The following is an 18,593-nucleotide window of genomic DNA, read 5'->3' on the forward strand; positions in this document are numbered from 1 at the left end:
TCTTACCTTGTAACTTGGGTTCTCATTCCAAAATCCAGTGATCTCATTGATTGCAGCACTTCAATACAGCCCATGTACTGGAATAAGAGAAAAAAAAGAAGAACAAGTAGGAAAAATGAAACAAAAATAGTTCTCAGCATCAGAGGTGATTTCCTGGGAAACACCTAAATCAGTTCCTAATACCAAATTACATTTGCACATTCAGCCTACCATTGATATTTCTGACCATTAATGGACACATACCTTAAGCTTCAGTTCAGTTACAAAACATCAGCTAATCCAAACTATTAATATGGTATCAGGAAAACGGCTGTCATCCCTGACAAATGTATGCTCAGGGATATGAGAGCTTGGGCTCTGGGGCCAACCTGTGTGAACTGGAATCCTGGCTCTGCCAGTTATTAGTTATGGAGCTTCAGCAAGTTACTCAACTTCTCTGCATCTCAGTTTTGGCACTAGCAACATAGGGATACAACTATTGTGAGAGTTTAATTATTTAATTATTTCCTAAGGTGTTCCAATCCCAAAGAAAGGCAATGCCAAAGAATGCTCAAACTACCGCATAATTGCACTCATCTCACACGCTAGGAAAGTAATGCTCAAAATTCTCCAAGCCAGGCTTCAGCAATATGTGAACCGTGAACTTCCAGATGTTCAAGCTGGTTTTAGAAAAGGCAGAGGAACCAGAGATCAAATTGCCAACATCTGCTGGATCATGGAAAAAGCAAGAGAGTTCCATAAAAACATCTGTTTCTGCTTTATTGACTATGCCAAAGCCTTTGACTGTGTGGATCACAATAAACTGTGGACAATTCTGAAAGAGATGGGAATACCAGACCACCTGACCTGCCTCTTGAGAAATTTGTATGCAGGTCAGGAAGCAACAGTTAGAACTGGACATGGAACAACAGACTGGTTCCAAATAGGAAAAGGAATATGTCAAGGCTGTAAATTGTCACCCTGCTTAGTTAACTTCTATGCAGAGTACATCATGAGAAATGCTGGACTGGAAGAAGCACAACCTGGAATCAAGATTGCCGGGAGAAATATCAATAACCTCAGATATGCAGATGACACCACCCTTATGGCAGAAAGTGAAGAGGAAAAAGCCTCTTGATGAGAGTGAAAGAGGAGAGTGAAAAAGTTGACTTAAAGCTCAACATTCAGAAAACTTAAGATCATGGCATCTGGTCCCATCACTTCATGAGAAATAGATGGGGAAACAGTGGAAACAATGTCAGACTTTATTTTCTGGGGCTCCAAAATCACTGCAAATGGTGATTGCAGCCATGAAATTAAAAGACACTTACTCCTTGGAAGAAAAGTTATGACCAACTTAGACAGCATATTCAAAAGCAGAGACATTACTTTGCCAACAAAGGTCCGTCTAGTCAAGGCTATGGTTTTTCCAGTGGTCATGTATGGATGTGAGAGTTGGACTGTGAAGAAAGCTGAGTGCTGAAGAATTGATGCTTTTGAACTGTGGTGTTGGAGAAGACTCGTGAGAGTCCCTTGGACTGCAAGGAGATCCACCCAGTCAATTCTAAAGGAGATCAGTCCTGGGTGTTCTTTGGAAGGAATGATGCTAAAGCTGAAACTCCAGTACTTTGGCCACCTCATGTGAGGAGTTGACTCATTGGAAAAGACTCTGATGATGGGAGAGATTGGGGGCAGGAGGAAAAGGGGACGACAGAGGATGAGATAGGTGAATGGCATAACTGACTCGATGGATGTGAGTTTGAGTGAACTCCGGGAGATGGTGACGGACAGGGAGGCCTGGCATGCTGCAATTCATGGGGTCGAAAAGAGTCGGACACGACTGAGCGACTGAACTGAACTGAACTGAAGGTGTTCTAAGAGCAGCGCATGGTACATATGTATGCTCAAATATTAAAGGAAGCAAAACTAAATGTGAGACAAATAATACACAAATATCAAGTATTCTGCTGCTGCTAAATCACTTCAGTCATTTCCAGCTCTGTGTGAGCCCATAGACGGCAGCCCACCAGGCTCCCCCATCCCTGGGATTCTCCAGGCAAGAACACTGGAGTGGGTTGCCATTTCCTTCTCCAACGCATGAAAGTGAGAAGTCAAAGTGAAGTCACTCAGTTGTGTCCGACTCTTAGCGACCCCATGGACTGCAGCCTACCAGGCTTCTCCATTCATGGGATTTTCCAGGCAAGAGTACTGGAGTGGGGTGCCATTGTCTTCTCCAAAATAAGCATATAAATGCAGATAAACCCAAAGCTTAATAACATAAGAAAATTCTACTTTTTGCAACCTCATTTATTCAGAGGATTCAAGGAAAGAAAAAGTCATGTCCTACACCAGGAAGGAGTAAATCTAGCTTGAACATGGAGTATTGGAAAAGGCACCGACGCTCATAAAGCTAAAAGACAGTTCGTTATATTTAATGTGGCAAAAGTGGGAGCTGTGTTAGGCTGGTGTAAAGAGTGGCGGGATTACTCTGTGTTTGAGAAGCCTAATGTCAGCAGCAGTAGGAAGGTGGGTCAGTAGCAAGGGAGTAAGTCAGGATGCTTCTCTTGAGAAGTAACAAAAGCTCACCCTGAGGAGGGATGGTGGGAAGGAAGGGACAGATTCAAGTGACATCTCGGAAATAGATACTACACGATCCGGCAGTTGATTTGATCTAGAGAATAAGAGAGAAGGATGAGTCAAGGATGACTCACACGTTTCCAGCAAGGGTAGCAGGGGGAACAGTGATTCCATTAACAGAAAGAAGAAAGCCAGCAAAAGGGAAGATGAGGTGGTTTGGGACCTGTTCACTGAATGACGCTGGTAGGGTATCCAGGAAACAGCAAGTTGAGAGTTAAAAACTGGATTCTGGAATCATGGAGAGGCATTAAGCCTAGGGAGCAGGCTTAGTAGTCGCCCGTGTAGCTCTGCCCGGTGAGGCAGTGGGAGCAATCCTCTTAGCAGAGCCTCAGTTGATGAGGGAGAGTGTTTTTCTCTGAGAATGAGCTCGGAAATGCGATGAGAGCCAAGCGGTCTGATTGAAAGTGATCTGTCGGCTCCTTGGAAATGATCTGCTTCCTGTTTAGCTTTCCCCTGGAAGCCTTCCAGCCTCCTTCTGCTTGTGGAAAGATGGCGGGAGCTGGGGGTGCCTCTCCAGACACTCTTGGAGTATTTCTCAGCGAATTCTGTACATTTCGCATCCTAAGAGCAGGTCAGTGCACCAAGTGTTGTCTAGAGCCTCGTGTAGGGGAGATTTGCTGGTCAAGACAATTGCCCGGCCATTCTCAGCCAGATTCCTGTTCCTCACATTCTTCATGGGCGCTCTGGTATTGACACCTAAGCCCTGTGTTTTCTGGCTCTGTCACCTGCTCCTGTGCACTTTGCTGCCACACTGGCCTTCCTTCCATTCCTCAAATACAGCCAACTCTTTCCAAACACAGGACCTTTGCACTAGCTGTTCCATTGCTAGCTCTGCCTAGATCCTCCCCACTGCTCTGTAAGACTGACTCCTTTCTATCCTTCAGGTTTTAATTCAAATGTCACTGCCTCAGAGACCCTTCCTAGCACCCTTCATCACAGCCCCCCCATTTGTCATCATGCCACGAATAATCAAGTTTACTTGTTACCTTGCTTATTACCTGTCTTCATTCCTTTGACTGTAAGCATCATAAGAGCAAGGACCATGATCACCATGGAATTCCCAACACCCAGGACAGTGCCTGCCCCACAGAAGGTACCCAATAAATACTGGATGAAAGAGTGAAAGAGGCTTCTACTGTTCAGCTCCAACAGTAGTTTACAATGAGCAGAGGGAGGTGAATTTCTGACTGTTTGTTCTCTCCATCCTGGAGGATGAGCAAGGAGTATAGCAGAACCGAGGTCTCAGAAAGAGACTTGAGGGGAAGGTGGGGAGAAAGGGCCTGACTCCCCAGGTGTTCCAGGCGTGGGGAAAACCCTGAGTGATAAAGCTGACGGGAGGGGGAAACGAGGCAAAGCATGTAAGCTGGGGCAGAGATGCTCTAAGCCTCAACAGCTCAGTGAGGGAAGGTGTCAAATGGGGCAGTTCTCAGCCCAGTGACGTGAGTCACCGACCGTGGGATTCTGGTTAACAAGGGAAGAGGTTTTTAGTGGAGAGTAGGAGAGGATGACAGAGAGAGAGGGAATCTTCCAAGCTTTGTTCTTCCTTTTTAATTGCAGTTTAGCCTGGCGTGCTGCAGTTCGTGGGGTCGCAAAGAGTTGGACACGAGTGAGCGTCTGAACTGAACTGAAGTTGCTTTACAATGTTGTATTAGCTTCTGCTGTGCAGTAAAGTGAGCCAGCTATACATATACATCTAGCCCCTCTTTTTTGGATTTCTTTCCCATTTAGGTCACCACAGAGCACTGAATAAAGTTCCCTGTGCCATACAGTAGGTTCTCCCTAGCTATCTCTTTTATCCATAGCTGTATATAAATGTAAGGTTTTGTTTTTAATCACACTTCATGGCGATAACCACCTCAGCCCCGTCCTTCTAAGGCAGCCCCAGGAGTTGTTTCCAAAACCCCCCTTCACTGAAACCTCTGTTTTGCTTCACATACTTGTCTGTCAGCAACGGCACACCTTCTGCCAGCCTCGCTGCGGGAAACGTGAGTCACGGTCTGAGATGATCGTGACGACGAGCACATTCCCCATCCACCCCGGGCATGTGGGGTGGAAGGCACTCAGGGCAACGTGAAGGGAGAAAATCAATGCCCGCTTTATTTCCCACAATGACTCTGAAGCCCAGATGCACCTGGTCCTCCCGTTGACTCAGTCAGTCCATTTCTCAGAAACCATCGCTGTGAAGAAGCAGGGAGGGCATGGTGCATAAAAAGACTGTCAGTATCTGTGTTTAGGTACCTGACTGAACAGCGGAAAGTGGCTGAATGTCCAGGCCTGAGGGAGCAGGAGTTTAGTTTGTTGGTGTCAGTATAAACTAATCCTACCTCTCATTCATGTATTAAGTGTAGGTCTACAAAGACACAGTCTCTGTTCTCAAGAAACCTAGCCCCATGAGGACAGGACAACCATGAAAGAGATGATTTATCTTTTCTTTCTATGAGTTAGTCATGGTTAATTCCATTTAATAGATGAAGAAATTAAGCCCTATTAATGGGAAGCGGCTGGCTCAGTTTCACTTATTCAGTGAGACTGAATCAGGGCTTATTCTGGAGGCCGCAGTCCATTTCTGGGAACCTGTGTGTGAACCTTGTGGGACAGGAAAATTGAAAAGAGAGGAGGTAATCCAGCTGCCCCCTCTGCCTCTTCCTTTGGTCTTCCCAGGTGGGAAAGAAGGTGACCCACCTGGGGGCCCCGTGGTAAGAGTAGGCATGAATCCAAGCTCTTCCGGGGCCAGCAGGATGTGGCACCTGAGACAGAAGACACACCCTAATACCTGACCCTGTGATGGGGAGAGGACACTGAAGACCTTTATTCAAAGTATCGGGGTGGTAAGAACGTGACAGCGCTCAGACAACCTTTCCATTCAGCACCTGACAGATGGCTCACCTAGATTCCAGCTCACGCACTCCCTTCTTGCCCCAGGGCAGTCATAATATTTTTGTACTGTCTGAGCTTCAACCACTTGTTTCTAAGGGGAGGTGAACAGTCTATTCATGGCCTGTGTATCTTGGGCTTTGCATTCCAGAGAAGAAATTATTACTGGGGTTTTCAGAGAACATGAATGAGAGCTGGCTTGTGGGAACTTTTCATCCTGACTCTTACAGAATGATGACCTTCAAAGATCTAAAGAAAAAGGCTATATATTATTATATCCTCAGAAAGAATGTCTGAAGGATACATATTACCTCTGGGAATGGGGGAGAGGCAAACTTTTACTTTTTACTTTACATTTTTGTATTGTTTGTGTTTGAAAAAATAAGTAAGTGGTATTATTTTAGAGTTTAAAAATTAAATAAAGTCTACCACTTAACCTCTTGGAATCACAATTTATTAATTACCAAGTAAAGTTAAATCTCTTATTTTTCAATGGCATTTTCCCTTCCTTAGAATGTGCCTGCCCTTGTGCTAGATGGTAGAAGCCACCAACGTGGCCTAAAGACATTGCAGGATTTTTCTGCCACCTCTAAGTAACATCTAATCTTTCCCATTAAAAACAGGGGAAGTGGGAAGAGGACAACCTTGATACATTGTGTCCACTTCCTTACTTTCACCTCATGCTTCAACTCACTACAGTAGCTTCCGGGCTCAAGACTCTATTGAAACTCCCTGAGCAAACCAATGATCTTGTCCACTCTAGTGACCTGTTCCAGCCTCTGGTTCACATACTCTTCCCTTTCTTTCAAACCCCTCATCCAACCAGGGGCCAAATTCCATCAATTTAGTCATCTCTCGTATCTGCTCTAGTTTAGGCACACTCTTTCAATTGCAGTAGAGTGGACTCCCATCATATCAACGTTTGATTTACTCAGTTCAACTACTGTATCAACATGACCTGCAGAAAGTAAAAGATCAGTCCCTTTATTCAGCCCCTCAGCCCCCAACTCTACCACTCAAACTAGACTTGACTTCTGCCCCAGGGAAACGGGACCTCTCTGCAAATTCAAACAGAGATAGAAGCCATTGACTCTGAACTGAACCTTGATGGTCCGGGTGCACAGGCATTATAGAGATTTCAGAGATTTCCCAGTGTATTCTTTATTCCACCCGATTTTCACCCTAGTGATGAATTTGGAATGTAACCCCCACTAAGAAGGAGTCTCTGGTGTCCCACCCTCTGAATCTGCCAGCACCTTACTGAAATGCAGGGTGGTATCATTCCACCCTATCACACCTCATTCCCACTTAAAACTCTCACAGATCCCCCACCTTCTTAAAGCAGAGCTTCTCAAACTTTAGAGAACTTCGGAATTACCAAGGAAACTTAAATGGAAGATTTTTAAAACCAGATTTCTGGGGTTCTGAAAAATTCTGCTTCAGTTGGTCCACAAGAATGCGTTTTATTAAGGACTCACGGATTCTGCTACAGCAGGTCCAAGAATTACACTTTGGAGAAAACATCAGTCTTCAGGAAGAGATCTTACTTTCTTAGCTTAATGGACAAGGTCCCTAACTATTATCATTCAAAAGTCACTTCCATGAAGCCTCTCCTCTTTTCCTCCTTTCTTTTTTAAATTTTATTTATTTATTTACTTATGGCTGTGCTGAGCCTTTGTTGTTGCTCGGGCTTTTCTCTAGTTGCAGCGAGCAGGGGCCACTTTTCATTGCAGTGGCGTGTCTTATTGCAGAACACAGGCGCAAAGGTATGCAGGCTTCAGTAGTTGTGGTGCATGGGATTAATAGCTGTAGCTTGCAGGCTCTAGAGCACAGGCTCAGTAGTTGTGGTCCAGGGCCTAGCTGCTCCATGGCACATGGGATCCTCCTAGACCAGGGATCAGTTTCCTGCATTGGCAGGCAGATTCTTTACCATGAGTCATCAGGGAAGAACTTTTTCTCCTTTCTTACCTTCAGTCTGACCCCTCCCTTCTCTGGACCCTCCTCCAAACACTATATGGACATCCAAATTGTCCATATGGCTTTTTTGGCCAGTGTGTCTGTACCTCTTTTGGAATAGGAACGGTGTCTGTTTCTTCTTTGTATCCTCAGTACTGAGCCTAGCTCACCAATGCTCCTGAGACAAATGAGTAAAATGCAGCTTGAACAACTTATAAGAAAAGATAGGATGTGTATATAAAAATAATTATATTAAAGGATTAGATCATATTAATCCTTTTTTTAAACTGTATCTCATCTAACTTAATTTTCAAAAAGATTAATCATAAAGGTCAAAAGCTCAGTGCTTAATAATTAAGATATTAATGAGTAAATGGATCCAGACAGGAGAAAGTAACCAGATACAGGGAAATCTGGAACTATACAGACTACAAGAAAGACAAAACCCAAGCTACTCACTCTAGCCCCTTGTTGCCATTTAGGAAACCAGATCTGATTTTTCAAAAGAAGTCAGAAATAAGACTTTATGAATTTTCCTAAATTTTAAAACCAACAGGTCACAATGAACAATCCAAAAATTAAATTTTAAAAATTACATTACGAATAGAATTAAAAACAATAAAATATTTATAAATAAATTTAACAAAATAAATGTAAAATTCAGACTTTGAAAACTATAAAGTATTGTTGAAAGAAGTTTAAGAAGACCAAAATAATTGGAAAGACATTGCAAGTTCATGGATCAAAAGACTTCATGTTAAGATAGCAATATTCCTCGAACTGATCTATTGACTGAGTTCCTGGCAAAATACCAGATGGCTTCTTTGCAGAAATTGACAAGCTGATCCTAAAATTCACATGGAAATTCAAGAGACCCAGAAGGGCCAACACAATGTTGAACAAGATACAAGTTGGAGAACTCACATGTCCCAATTTCAAAACTCCTGACACGGCTGTACAATCAAAACAGGTGTGGTGATTACATAAGGAAAGACATATAGATCAGTGAAACAGAATTGACAGTCCAGAAATAAACCCTCATGTGCTCAGTCGCTTCAGTCGTGTCCACCAATCGAATTTTGATGAGGGCACCAAAACAATTTAAGTGGGGAAAGAACAGTGTTTTCAACAAATGGTGCTGGAGCAATTGGATATTACAGAATGAAATAACATACAAAAGAATGAAATCATATCTCTATTCCACATCATATGCAAAAATAAACTCAATAATGGATCTAAGATCTACACATGGGAATTAAAATGATAATACTCTTAAAAGAAAATATGCAAAAATTATCATAACCTTGGCTATGACACCAAAAGTACAAGCAACCAAAGAAAAAAATATATAAATTGAATCTTATAAAAATCAAATACTTTCATACTTCAAGGGACACTATCAAGAAAATGAAAAGATCACCCACAGAATGGGAGAAACTGTTTGCAAATGATTTATCTGATAAGGGACTTGCATCTATAATACATAGAGAACACTTACAACACAACAGAAAAAATACAAGCAGCACAATTTTTAAATGGACAAATGATCTGAATAGACGTTTCTCAAAATAAGATATACAAATGGCCAGTAAGCACAGGAAAAACTGCTCCATGTCATTCATCACTAAGGAAATGTACGTCAAAACCACAATGAGATACCACTTCACACTCTTTGGAATGGCTATAATTTAAACAAACAAACTGAAAATAGCAAGTGTTGGCAAAGATATGGAGAAACTGGAACCCTCATGCACTGGTAATGGGAATATAAAATGGTGAAGACACAAGGGAAAACAGCTTGGCAGTTTCTCAGACAGTTAAACTTAGAACTACCATTAGGTCCAAAAATTCCACTCCTAGATATTCACTCATGAAAAGTGAAAACATAGGTCCACACATCAACTTTCTCTCAAATGTTCACAGCAGCGCTAGTCATAATAACACAAAGTAGAAACAACCTGAATATCCACCAACTGATGAATGGATCAATAAAAAGTGGTACCTCATGTCATGGACTTGTGTTTGGCAATAAAAAGGAAATGAAATACTGATAAATGGTACAACGTGGATGAACTTTGAAAATATTTTTCGAAGGGAAAGAACGCAGTCACAAAAGATCACATACTGTGTGATTCCATTTATATGAAATAACTGGACTAGATAAATCCATAGAGCTAGAAAGGAAGGTTGGAAGGTTTGAGGAGGTGGGGTGTGAGTGCTACAGGTTACAGAGTTGATTTGGGAGTTGATAGGAATGTTCTAATATTGGTGGTGACTGCACAACTCTGTGAATATACTAAAATCCATTGAATTGTATACTTTATATGGGTGGATTATATGAAATGTAATTATATCTCAATAGAATTATTATCAAGCAATAACAGCAACAGGCCAGACAAATAATATCTGCAGGCAGTGTGTGATCCTGATATAAACTATTCAGGAAATATATGTGAATGGATGAATAATCCATCTATGAATAAGGCTTCAGATCATTATAGTTGTTTGAAATCTTCAGCACCCTTGAGGCAGAGTTCATTGCTCTTCCTTTGGGCTCCCAGAATATCTTGGTCACACCCGAAGGTTGTACTCACCCAGTGATGCAGCTATTTATCTATTTAAATATCGATGTCTGCCCACTGCTAAACTGCGTGCTTCTCAAGGGCAGGGAGTGAGTCTTAGTCATCATTATCCCCAGCACCTCTTACAGGGTAATAAATGATTTATTTGAATGAAGGAGCCAAGAAATAATGTTCAGGAAGTCTCAAAATAACCTGCATCCTAACTGGACCATCTGTAATGTGTTCTTTCTTAAAGGGGTATATTTCCAGTTAAAATAATCCTGAAGTAAAGCTGGTCAAAGCCCTCCTTACGCCAAGTTTGAGTTGGGTGTGTGTCATGTGAGAAGGGAGTGGAAAGTCCTTCCCCATTTAGTGCAGCACCAATCCACGCAAACCTGGGGCAGGTGGATGCTGGGGAGGGGGACTCTGCCTCTGGAAAGGGAGCAAGTTTAGAGGGAATTCAATGAGACAAGCCTCAAGGGAAGAGGCACAAGTGGTCCTGGCAAACACTGCCTTTCTTTTTCTTTTTTTAAAAAATTGAACTATGGTTGATTTACAATATTCTGTTAGTTTCAAGTATATAGCTTCAGATTCTTTTCCATTATTGGTTATTACATGATATCATTATATTGAACATAGTTACTTCACTATGCTACACAGTAAATCCCTGTTTATCTACTTTATATAGAGTGATGTGTATCAATTATTTCCATACTCCCAGTTGATCCCCCCCAACCATTTCCCCTTTGGGAACCATAAGTTTGGTTTTTGTCTGAGAATCTATTAACACCACCTTTTCTTAGATGGGCTTCCCTGATAACTCAGTTGGTAAAGAATACGCCTGCAATTCAGGATACCCTGGTTTGATTCCTGGGTCAGGAAGATCTGCTGGAGAAGGAATAGGCTACCCATTCCAGTATTCTTGGGCTTCCCTTGTGGCTCAGCTGGTAAAGAATCTGCCTGCAATGTGGGAGACCTGGGTTCAATCCCTGGGTTAGGAAGATCCCCTGGAGAAGGGAAAGGCTACCCACTCCATTATTCTGACCTGGAGAATTCCATGGACTGTATAGACCACGGGTTCTCAAAGAGTCAGACATGACTGATTTCTTAGATGATCTTACAGCACCTTTGAAACTTCCCACCAAGAGCACAGGGCTGCTGACACCTTCTTGCTCTCCACCACTCTCTGTCCTCTTGTATTTACTTTTCTTCAGAGTATTTACTGCTTACAATAATGTTTGTTGGTAGTCTGTCTCCCCCACTAGAAGATTAGTAGCAGACAACAGGACTGCTCTATCCCCAACAAGTAGAATACTGTCTGGTATACAGTAGTCCCTCAAAGTAAACTTCAGTTGATTAAACTGAACAGGTCTTTAAAATCCAAACATCTACCCTGATGAAAACTCCTTCTGCTCCAGGTTCAAAAGCCTGAAAATCTGAATTTTATCACTCATTCCCACTGGGGTCTTTGCAACTAGGGAATTTCAACACTCTGAGTCCTTAATATTTACAAAGATGGAATCTTCTAAAGTAAGCTGTGTGTTCTGCTGGTCCTTCCAGAAGAAGGAAGGATTATCCAGGGTTCTCTCTATCTCCGGGGTTCCTGCCCAAGGCAAAGCAGGGCTGTGAAGGGGGGTAACCCTATCACTCTGGCCCAGATCTCACAGATGCTCTTCCCCTGCTAAGTTGATGCCTTCAGTAGCAGCAAATGGAGAGGCACCTATATTTTAAAATTCCATTCCAATCCCACTATGGCAAGCAGAACTGACAACATCTTAAATATAATCTCCTGGGGATTTTTAGAATAAGGACATTTTTAAGATTATTCAGAAGAAGCATTTCTCTTTGACAATGGGCAACCTGGATCCTTCAGACAGAAAGTCTTGAGGGCCAGAAGCCCAGGTAAACAATAAAGATCTTGGTCTGATTGGCACTTTGTTGACACTCCAATACTTTAGGATATGAACTGCCTACAAGCATCAAAAGAAAACTTTCAATTCATCTGAAAAACAGTACTGTTTGTCTGTGGGCAAGAAAAGTATGACAACCATCTGTATACCACACCAGGCAACTGTGCAGTATCTCATACCGACAGTCCCACTCACATTGAAAATCCCTTACACATGGGCATTTTTTTCAACTGAGAGTGGTTTCATATCTGCCTACAGACCTGAGCACAGACGCAGTCTCTGCTTGAGGTCATCCCTGAGGCAAAAACTGCTCTGAGAGCATTTGGAGGGCTCTGACCTCCGCCTAGGAATATATTACTGTACACTCATTTCTTGGGAGACGTGAATGGCTCTCTCTGCTGCTGGGCCCAGCCAGGTAAATCACATCCCATGTGATCATGTGCTTTTGTATGAATGGTGATTTACACTGTTTTCACAAGTGTTATCTGATTTGATCCTCACAGTGAAACTGTCACAGAACCTGAACAGGTATATAATACCCTTTTTACAGATGAGAAATTGATTCTTAGGGGTTCAGTGTTCTGCTCAAGGGTCACAGGGCTGGTTCACAGAGAACACAGATCTTTTGCTGCTTAAAGCTATGCTGTTCCACATCATCTCTCTGACCTGGAGAAGCTGAGTCTCAAAACTCTACATCTATAAAAGATACAAGCTACTGCACAGTGATTTTGATCACTAATATAAGCAGTAGGATGCACTTCATCCTACTGACGAGGCATCTGCTGATAGCAGCTCCCCCACAGTGCTTCCATCAGGTAAGAGAAGACTCCCTGTGATGCTTACTTCCCTGCAATGACCCAGGCTCCACCTGGGTAGAGTCCAGGGACATTTGTAAAATGAAAATGAATTCAGGGATCTGAAAACATCTGGACTGAAGATAAAGCATTGTATCTCTCCTCTAGTCACATGCCCAAACAGCCATTTTACATATATAGAAAGAGAGAGAGAGAAAAGGCTGAGCACCAAAGAATTGACACTTTCGAACTATGGTGTTGGAGAAGACTCTTGAGAGTCCCTAGGACTGCAAGGAGATTAAACCAGTCAATCCTAAAGGAAATCAACCCTGAATGTTCAATGCAAGAACTGATGCTGAAGCTGAAGCTCCAACACTTTGGCCACCTGATGCAAAGAACCAACTCATTAGAAAAGACCCTGATGCCTGGAAGGATTGAAGGCAAAAGAAGAAGAGGTTGGCAGAGGATGAGATGAGTAGATAGCTTTACCAACACAGTGATATAAGTTTAAGCAAACTCCAGGAGATAGTGGAGGACAGAGGGGCCTGACGTGCTGCAGTCCATGGGGTCTCAAAGAGTTGGACACAACTTAGCGACCGAACAACAAGGACAATATATGTATAAACTTTTAAAATACTTTTCTCTTTTTAATATATAGGTTTTATTATTCTTGCTGCTGCATGAAGAGAAAGAGTGGGAAAGACAGGCATCTTCTGTAGGTGACAGGTGTTTTTATATTCTATAATAACTTACAGGAACTCAAGAGTGATTGCTGCAACCACCACCTAAAACAGTCAATTCCACACAGTTGATCACCCTTTGTGTTTTGGAGGAACAAAAATTGCACCGTACAAAGGTGAAATCTCCATACAAAATATTCTTAATGTGCTCTTGGCAGAAACTCCTTGAGGACCTCTTATCTTATATTCAATTTTAATACTGTCGAGATTCAAAAGCCGCAACCAATAGCTTCATGCTGAGTCCTTTGTGGGGAAGAGCAAATGCCCCATAACCCAGACTTCTAAGAAATGTTTAAGAAAGTTTTATCATTGTGTAAGTATAATCCTAGGAATTCAAGAATGCTATTTTCTGTTGTTCTTAAAGAAGCTCTCTATTTTGGTGGACTGGTCCCCATTAATGAAAATAAGAATTGAAATACTGGCCCTACTCAGATTATATTGCCTTTGAAATAGCAATTGACTACTCTCTGCTGATGAGTAAAATGAAATCCCAAGTTGTGTCAAGGCATTAATATGTTTAGAAGAGAAGCAGCCTTAGCAGTGCTGCTTACAGGAAGAACAAACTGAGTAACTGATCCCAACAGCCATTTAACCAGAGATCTGTGTTTAAAAAGGCAAGCTTCATCCTATTCCCTGGAAGGTCTTCATTTTTCCAGACACTATCACTCCCTTTTGCTTTTGTTTTATAGTTCCTTCCTTCCTTCCACTCTTTTCTTTGTTTATGTGAGAGCTCTTAGTGCATTTCCACAAATATTTCCAACGTTCACCTGCCCACCCCAGAGTAGGACAGCACTTCTCTTTTGCCCTTTGAACCTGGCACAGCTCCTGATTTAGTGAATCTATGCAAGCAGACTATTGCTTTGGGAGTGATTTTTCTCAAATTTCCTCTCTTTCAATTAGGGAGGCACAGAGACAGGGCCTCCCTTAGCCCAGGTTCTGAGGGAGAACACCAAGTAAGAGACCCGAGCCACTTTGCTGTGGATACATGGTATTAGTGACAAATAAACCTTTTTTTTTTTTTTTTTTTTGACTCAGCTGCTGAGATGCTTGGATTGCTTATGACCATAGAATGACTTACTCTACCCTGACGTTTATGGTAACCATGAAAGGGAAAAAGGAACAGACCACAGAATCTAGGAGCATGGGCTCTGGGAATCAGGCAGGCCAGGTCTGAAACTCAGCTGTGCACGTACTAGCTGTGACACTGTGAGCAAATAACCTGCATCTAAGGCCTCAGTTTCCTCATCTATAAAATAGGGCCGATAACTTACCTGTTACATAAGGTTATTATGAGGCTCAAATGAGGTGCTGCAGGTGTGGTGCTGGGCATAGTGACGGAGCATGAGAAGGGCTCAGTAACAGGCAGTGGCTCTCCTGGGATGACAGTGTTCCTCACCCTCCTCTTCAGCTCCATTTGCCTCCTAGTTGGGGAAGGTGATGAATAAGCCTCAACTACCATGAAGGGACCTCAATTAAGAGCACTCTTTATACAGTGTGATAAACACTAGGATGTAAGGTGCTATGGGAGTGTGTAGGAAGGGCTCCAACCCAGCCTCAGGGAATCAGGGAAGACTTTTTAGAAGAAGAGATGTTGGTGTGAGTCATGATGGGCAACTAAGGAGAGGATTGGGAAGGGATTTTCAGGCAACAGGTAGAGCATGTGCAAGAGGGAAAGGGCAAGATTAAGAGGTGCTCCAAAACCATTCAATATGACTAAAGTCTAGAGATACGGCTGGAGGTGTAGATAGGTGTAACTACAGTATATTAGTTATCTACTCCACTGTCTGCCTGCGTAACTCAATACGCTCTTGATGGCTAGCAACTGAGTCCATTTACCTGGCATTCTTAGAGCCCCATACAATACATGGGATGCAGTAGGCTCTCGATAAATGGTCACAGAATGTCTGATGATTATAACCAAGTTTCAAGCCACCTAATGCATGTGACAGACTTTATTTTCTTGGGCTCCAAAATCACTGCAGATGGTGACGTAGCCATGAAATTAAAAGATGCTTGCTCCTTGGAAGAAAAGCTATGACAATCCCAGACAGTGTATTAAAAAGCAGAGACATTAGTTTGCCAACAACGGTTCATCTAGTCAAAGCTATGGTTTTTCCAGTAGTCATGTATGGATGTGAGTGAAGTGATGTGAAGTCACTCAGCTGTGTCCAGCTCTTTGCAACCCCATGGACTGTAGCCCACCAGGCTCCTTCGTCCATGGGATTTTCCAGGCAAGAGTACTGGAGTAGGGTGCCACTTCCTTCTCCAGAGGATCTTCCCAACCCAGGGATCGAACCCAGGTCCCCCGCATTGTAGGCAGATGCTTTACCATCTGAGCCATCAGGGAAGTATGGATGTGAGAGTTGAACTATAAAGAAAGTTGAATACCAAAGAATTTATGTTTTTAAACTGTGGTGTTGGAGAAGACTTTTGAGAGTGACTTGAACTGCAAGGAGATCAAACCAGTCAATCCTAAAGGAAATCAGTCCAGACTATTCATTGGAAGGACTGATGCTGAAGCTGAAACTCCAATACTTTGGCCACCTGATGCGAAGAACTGACTCATTGGAAAAGACCCTGATGCTGGGAAAGATGGAAGGCAGGAGGAGAAGGGGATGACAGAGGATGAGATGGTTGGATGGCATCACCAACTTGATGGGCATGAGTTTGAGCAAGCTCCGGGATACGGTCATGGACAGGGAAGCCTGGCATGCTGCAGTCCATGGGGTTGCAGAGTCGGACATGACTGAGGGGCTGAACAACAACAACGAAAATTAAGTGTGATGTCAGTTTCTCCTCATGCTTCCATAAGTTTCCAAACAACACTTCCGACCAGCCCACTTCACAGACCCAAATAAATACAAGCTAAAAATATAGCCCAGGTCATGAATCATAAATGAGATGGAAAAGCAGTGACTCACAGAAGTTAATCTGCTTCCCAGGAGAGCATTGCTGGATGTCCTTTGCTCTGAAAGGTGAGGCAAAATGCCAGCACCATCACTGTACAGATACAGCTAATATAATTACCATTGGGTGCCCATCTGGTATTCTAAGGCTCCCATTCAAGGGTGCCAAGGGACAGCAGCCCTGTGCCTCCCATACAGGGCAGCACAGGGATGGGCCCTGGCACAGAAGCTAACAGGGTACTCTGGGTTTATACTCAGCAAATGATGTAGGTCCCTGTCCACTCTATCAGTGGTGCAACATGTGCACAATCTTGTTGGCTATGGCCTTAATTTGGTTACTGTTATAGCCAAGGCAACATCTTTGCAGAATGGCTTAGTGGATGACCTATCAATATATTTGTATCCTTGTCTAATTAAGAACTTAATCTAATCCAATGATGGTATTATTAGATGGTCTCTCCTGCCAACCCATAATCCACTTAAATGCTACATCTTTGGGTTTTAATGTCCTTATTTCTCAGTTCTGAGCACATCAGAAAATTAAAGTATAACCCTTACTCCCAAATCACACAAATATGACTCAGCCTGGAGTACTCAGGACACAGAGTTTTATTGTAAAATTAAACACCTATTGAAGGAACACTGTACACTCACAAATAAGAGCATCTGCAAGTACTACCACAAGGTAGACAAACTTTAGCAACCCTATCAAACTCTCTCTCTCTTATTCACTTTTGTCTACCCCCCAGTATCTGCACCCTTCCCCCTATTTGACACACCCATCAAATATCCTTAAACTTTCACCCATCTATCATATTGAATCCTGCCCTCAACACATAATCTGAAATCTTGGGTAGCAGTATACATAACTAAATTATTATTAAAAACTAGGTACCATTTAATTAAATGTTACTGGAAAAGGCCAACGTTGTTGTCATCAGTTGCCATGTTCAGTCAAACGCGATGGCCACGGTAGGAACATCTGTATGACTATGGTTCCCAGCTCTCTAAGACTGTACCCATGCACAGTGTGCGGTCATGTCTGAAGGCCATGGTGGCCAAAGAACCTCATTCACGCCACCCTTCCTCATAGTCGCAGCACTGAAGGCCTACATGAATGGTCAGTTGTTTGGTTATGCTGAAACCACAAATCGCATTAGTCAGTCTCCCACTCGGTGATAAACTGCTGAATGATGCCATACTAGTTTTTAGCACTCATGATTTCTCCGAAAAAGAAGCAGCCAACAATATGCCTTTGCAAAACTGCAGCCCAAATGTTAATCATCTCTCATTACACGTCTTTGTACATGAAACACTAGAGTGTTTCAGTGAGTTCTAACTCCTGATAATATGACTAAAAGGATACTGGCTTGAAAGGAATTTAGAGATTATCCATTTCAACCCCTCTCCTTTTCATGGATTAAAAAGAATAAAGCGGTTTATCTGATGTCACTCAGAATTTAAAGCACAGGCAGAGGAAAGTCACTAAAGACACAAAATGAAAGTCAGAAATGTACAAGGAGAGCCATTAGAGTATGACACGGTGGACACTGAAAGCTCAGCGAGTCTCACAGAGGACGAGATCGTCAACTGAATTCAGGGCGACGAGAGGACCACCAGGCCAGAGGCTGGGACATATCCACTGGAATTTGGCAACTATTAGTTAAAGTAACTATTTATTAGTTAAACTATTAGTTTCTATTAGAAAAGTAGAAGTCAGAGAGTAGGACATTTAGCGTGTGATCCAGAGGTGAGGAAATAAACCAGTGAGCAGAGTACTTTTGTAGTTTATTTTTGTTTTGAGAACTTCATATTTTAACAAAAGAGGAAAGATAAGCTAAAGGAAGAGGTTACTTTAAGGATGGAACAGACTCGAGCATGCTTATGTTCATATGACAGAAAGGTTGACGGCAACAGGAGGGGAGAGAATATCGAGCTCACAGCCCCCAGGAGACAGAAGTGGAAACCACTCAGGAAATACGTAAGGCCAGATTCAAAGAAATTCTTTAAATAATGAATCAAATTCTCCCAAGTACCCAAATTCAATAGCTTTCAAAGTTGGAAGAAACATTTTCCCTTTTAATATGTTTGGATAGTATTTGGAGATTCTTAAATATTCTTTTAAATAATCATGACCAAGTCTAAGTTTGTGTAAGTAGAAACGCTGTTAACAGTGGACAGTAGCATTATCCTACCACTTCAGCAACCACAGGGTTGTTTCAGAATAAACATTGTG

At 42.4% G+C, this 18,593-nt stretch overlaps 1 protein-coding gene across 2 annotated transcripts in view; it reads right to left on the bottom strand.

Annotated features, from left to right (window-relative positions):
* SHC4 (SHC adaptor protein 4) overlaps positions 1-18,593 on the bottom strand; it is a 134,337-nt gene that overhangs the window by 87,024 nt on the left and 28,720 nt on the right. For both annotated transcript variants that reach the window (XM_006077814.4, XM_006077813.4), the window contains exon 2: positions 7-77. In XM_006077814.4, the coding sequence (XP_006077876.1) occupies positions 7-77 (71 nt within the window). The remainder of the gene's footprint in view (positions 1-6; positions 78-18,593) is intronic.

The sequence above is a fragment of the Bubalus bubalis genome, chromosome 11 (genome assembly GCF_019923935.1).
Source record: "Bubalus bubalis isolate 160015118507 breed Murrah chromosome 11, NDDB_SH_1, whole genome shotgun sequence".
Taxonomy (NCBI): domain Eukaryota; kingdom Metazoa; phylum Chordata; class Mammalia; order Artiodactyla; family Bovidae; genus Bubalus; species Bubalus bubalis.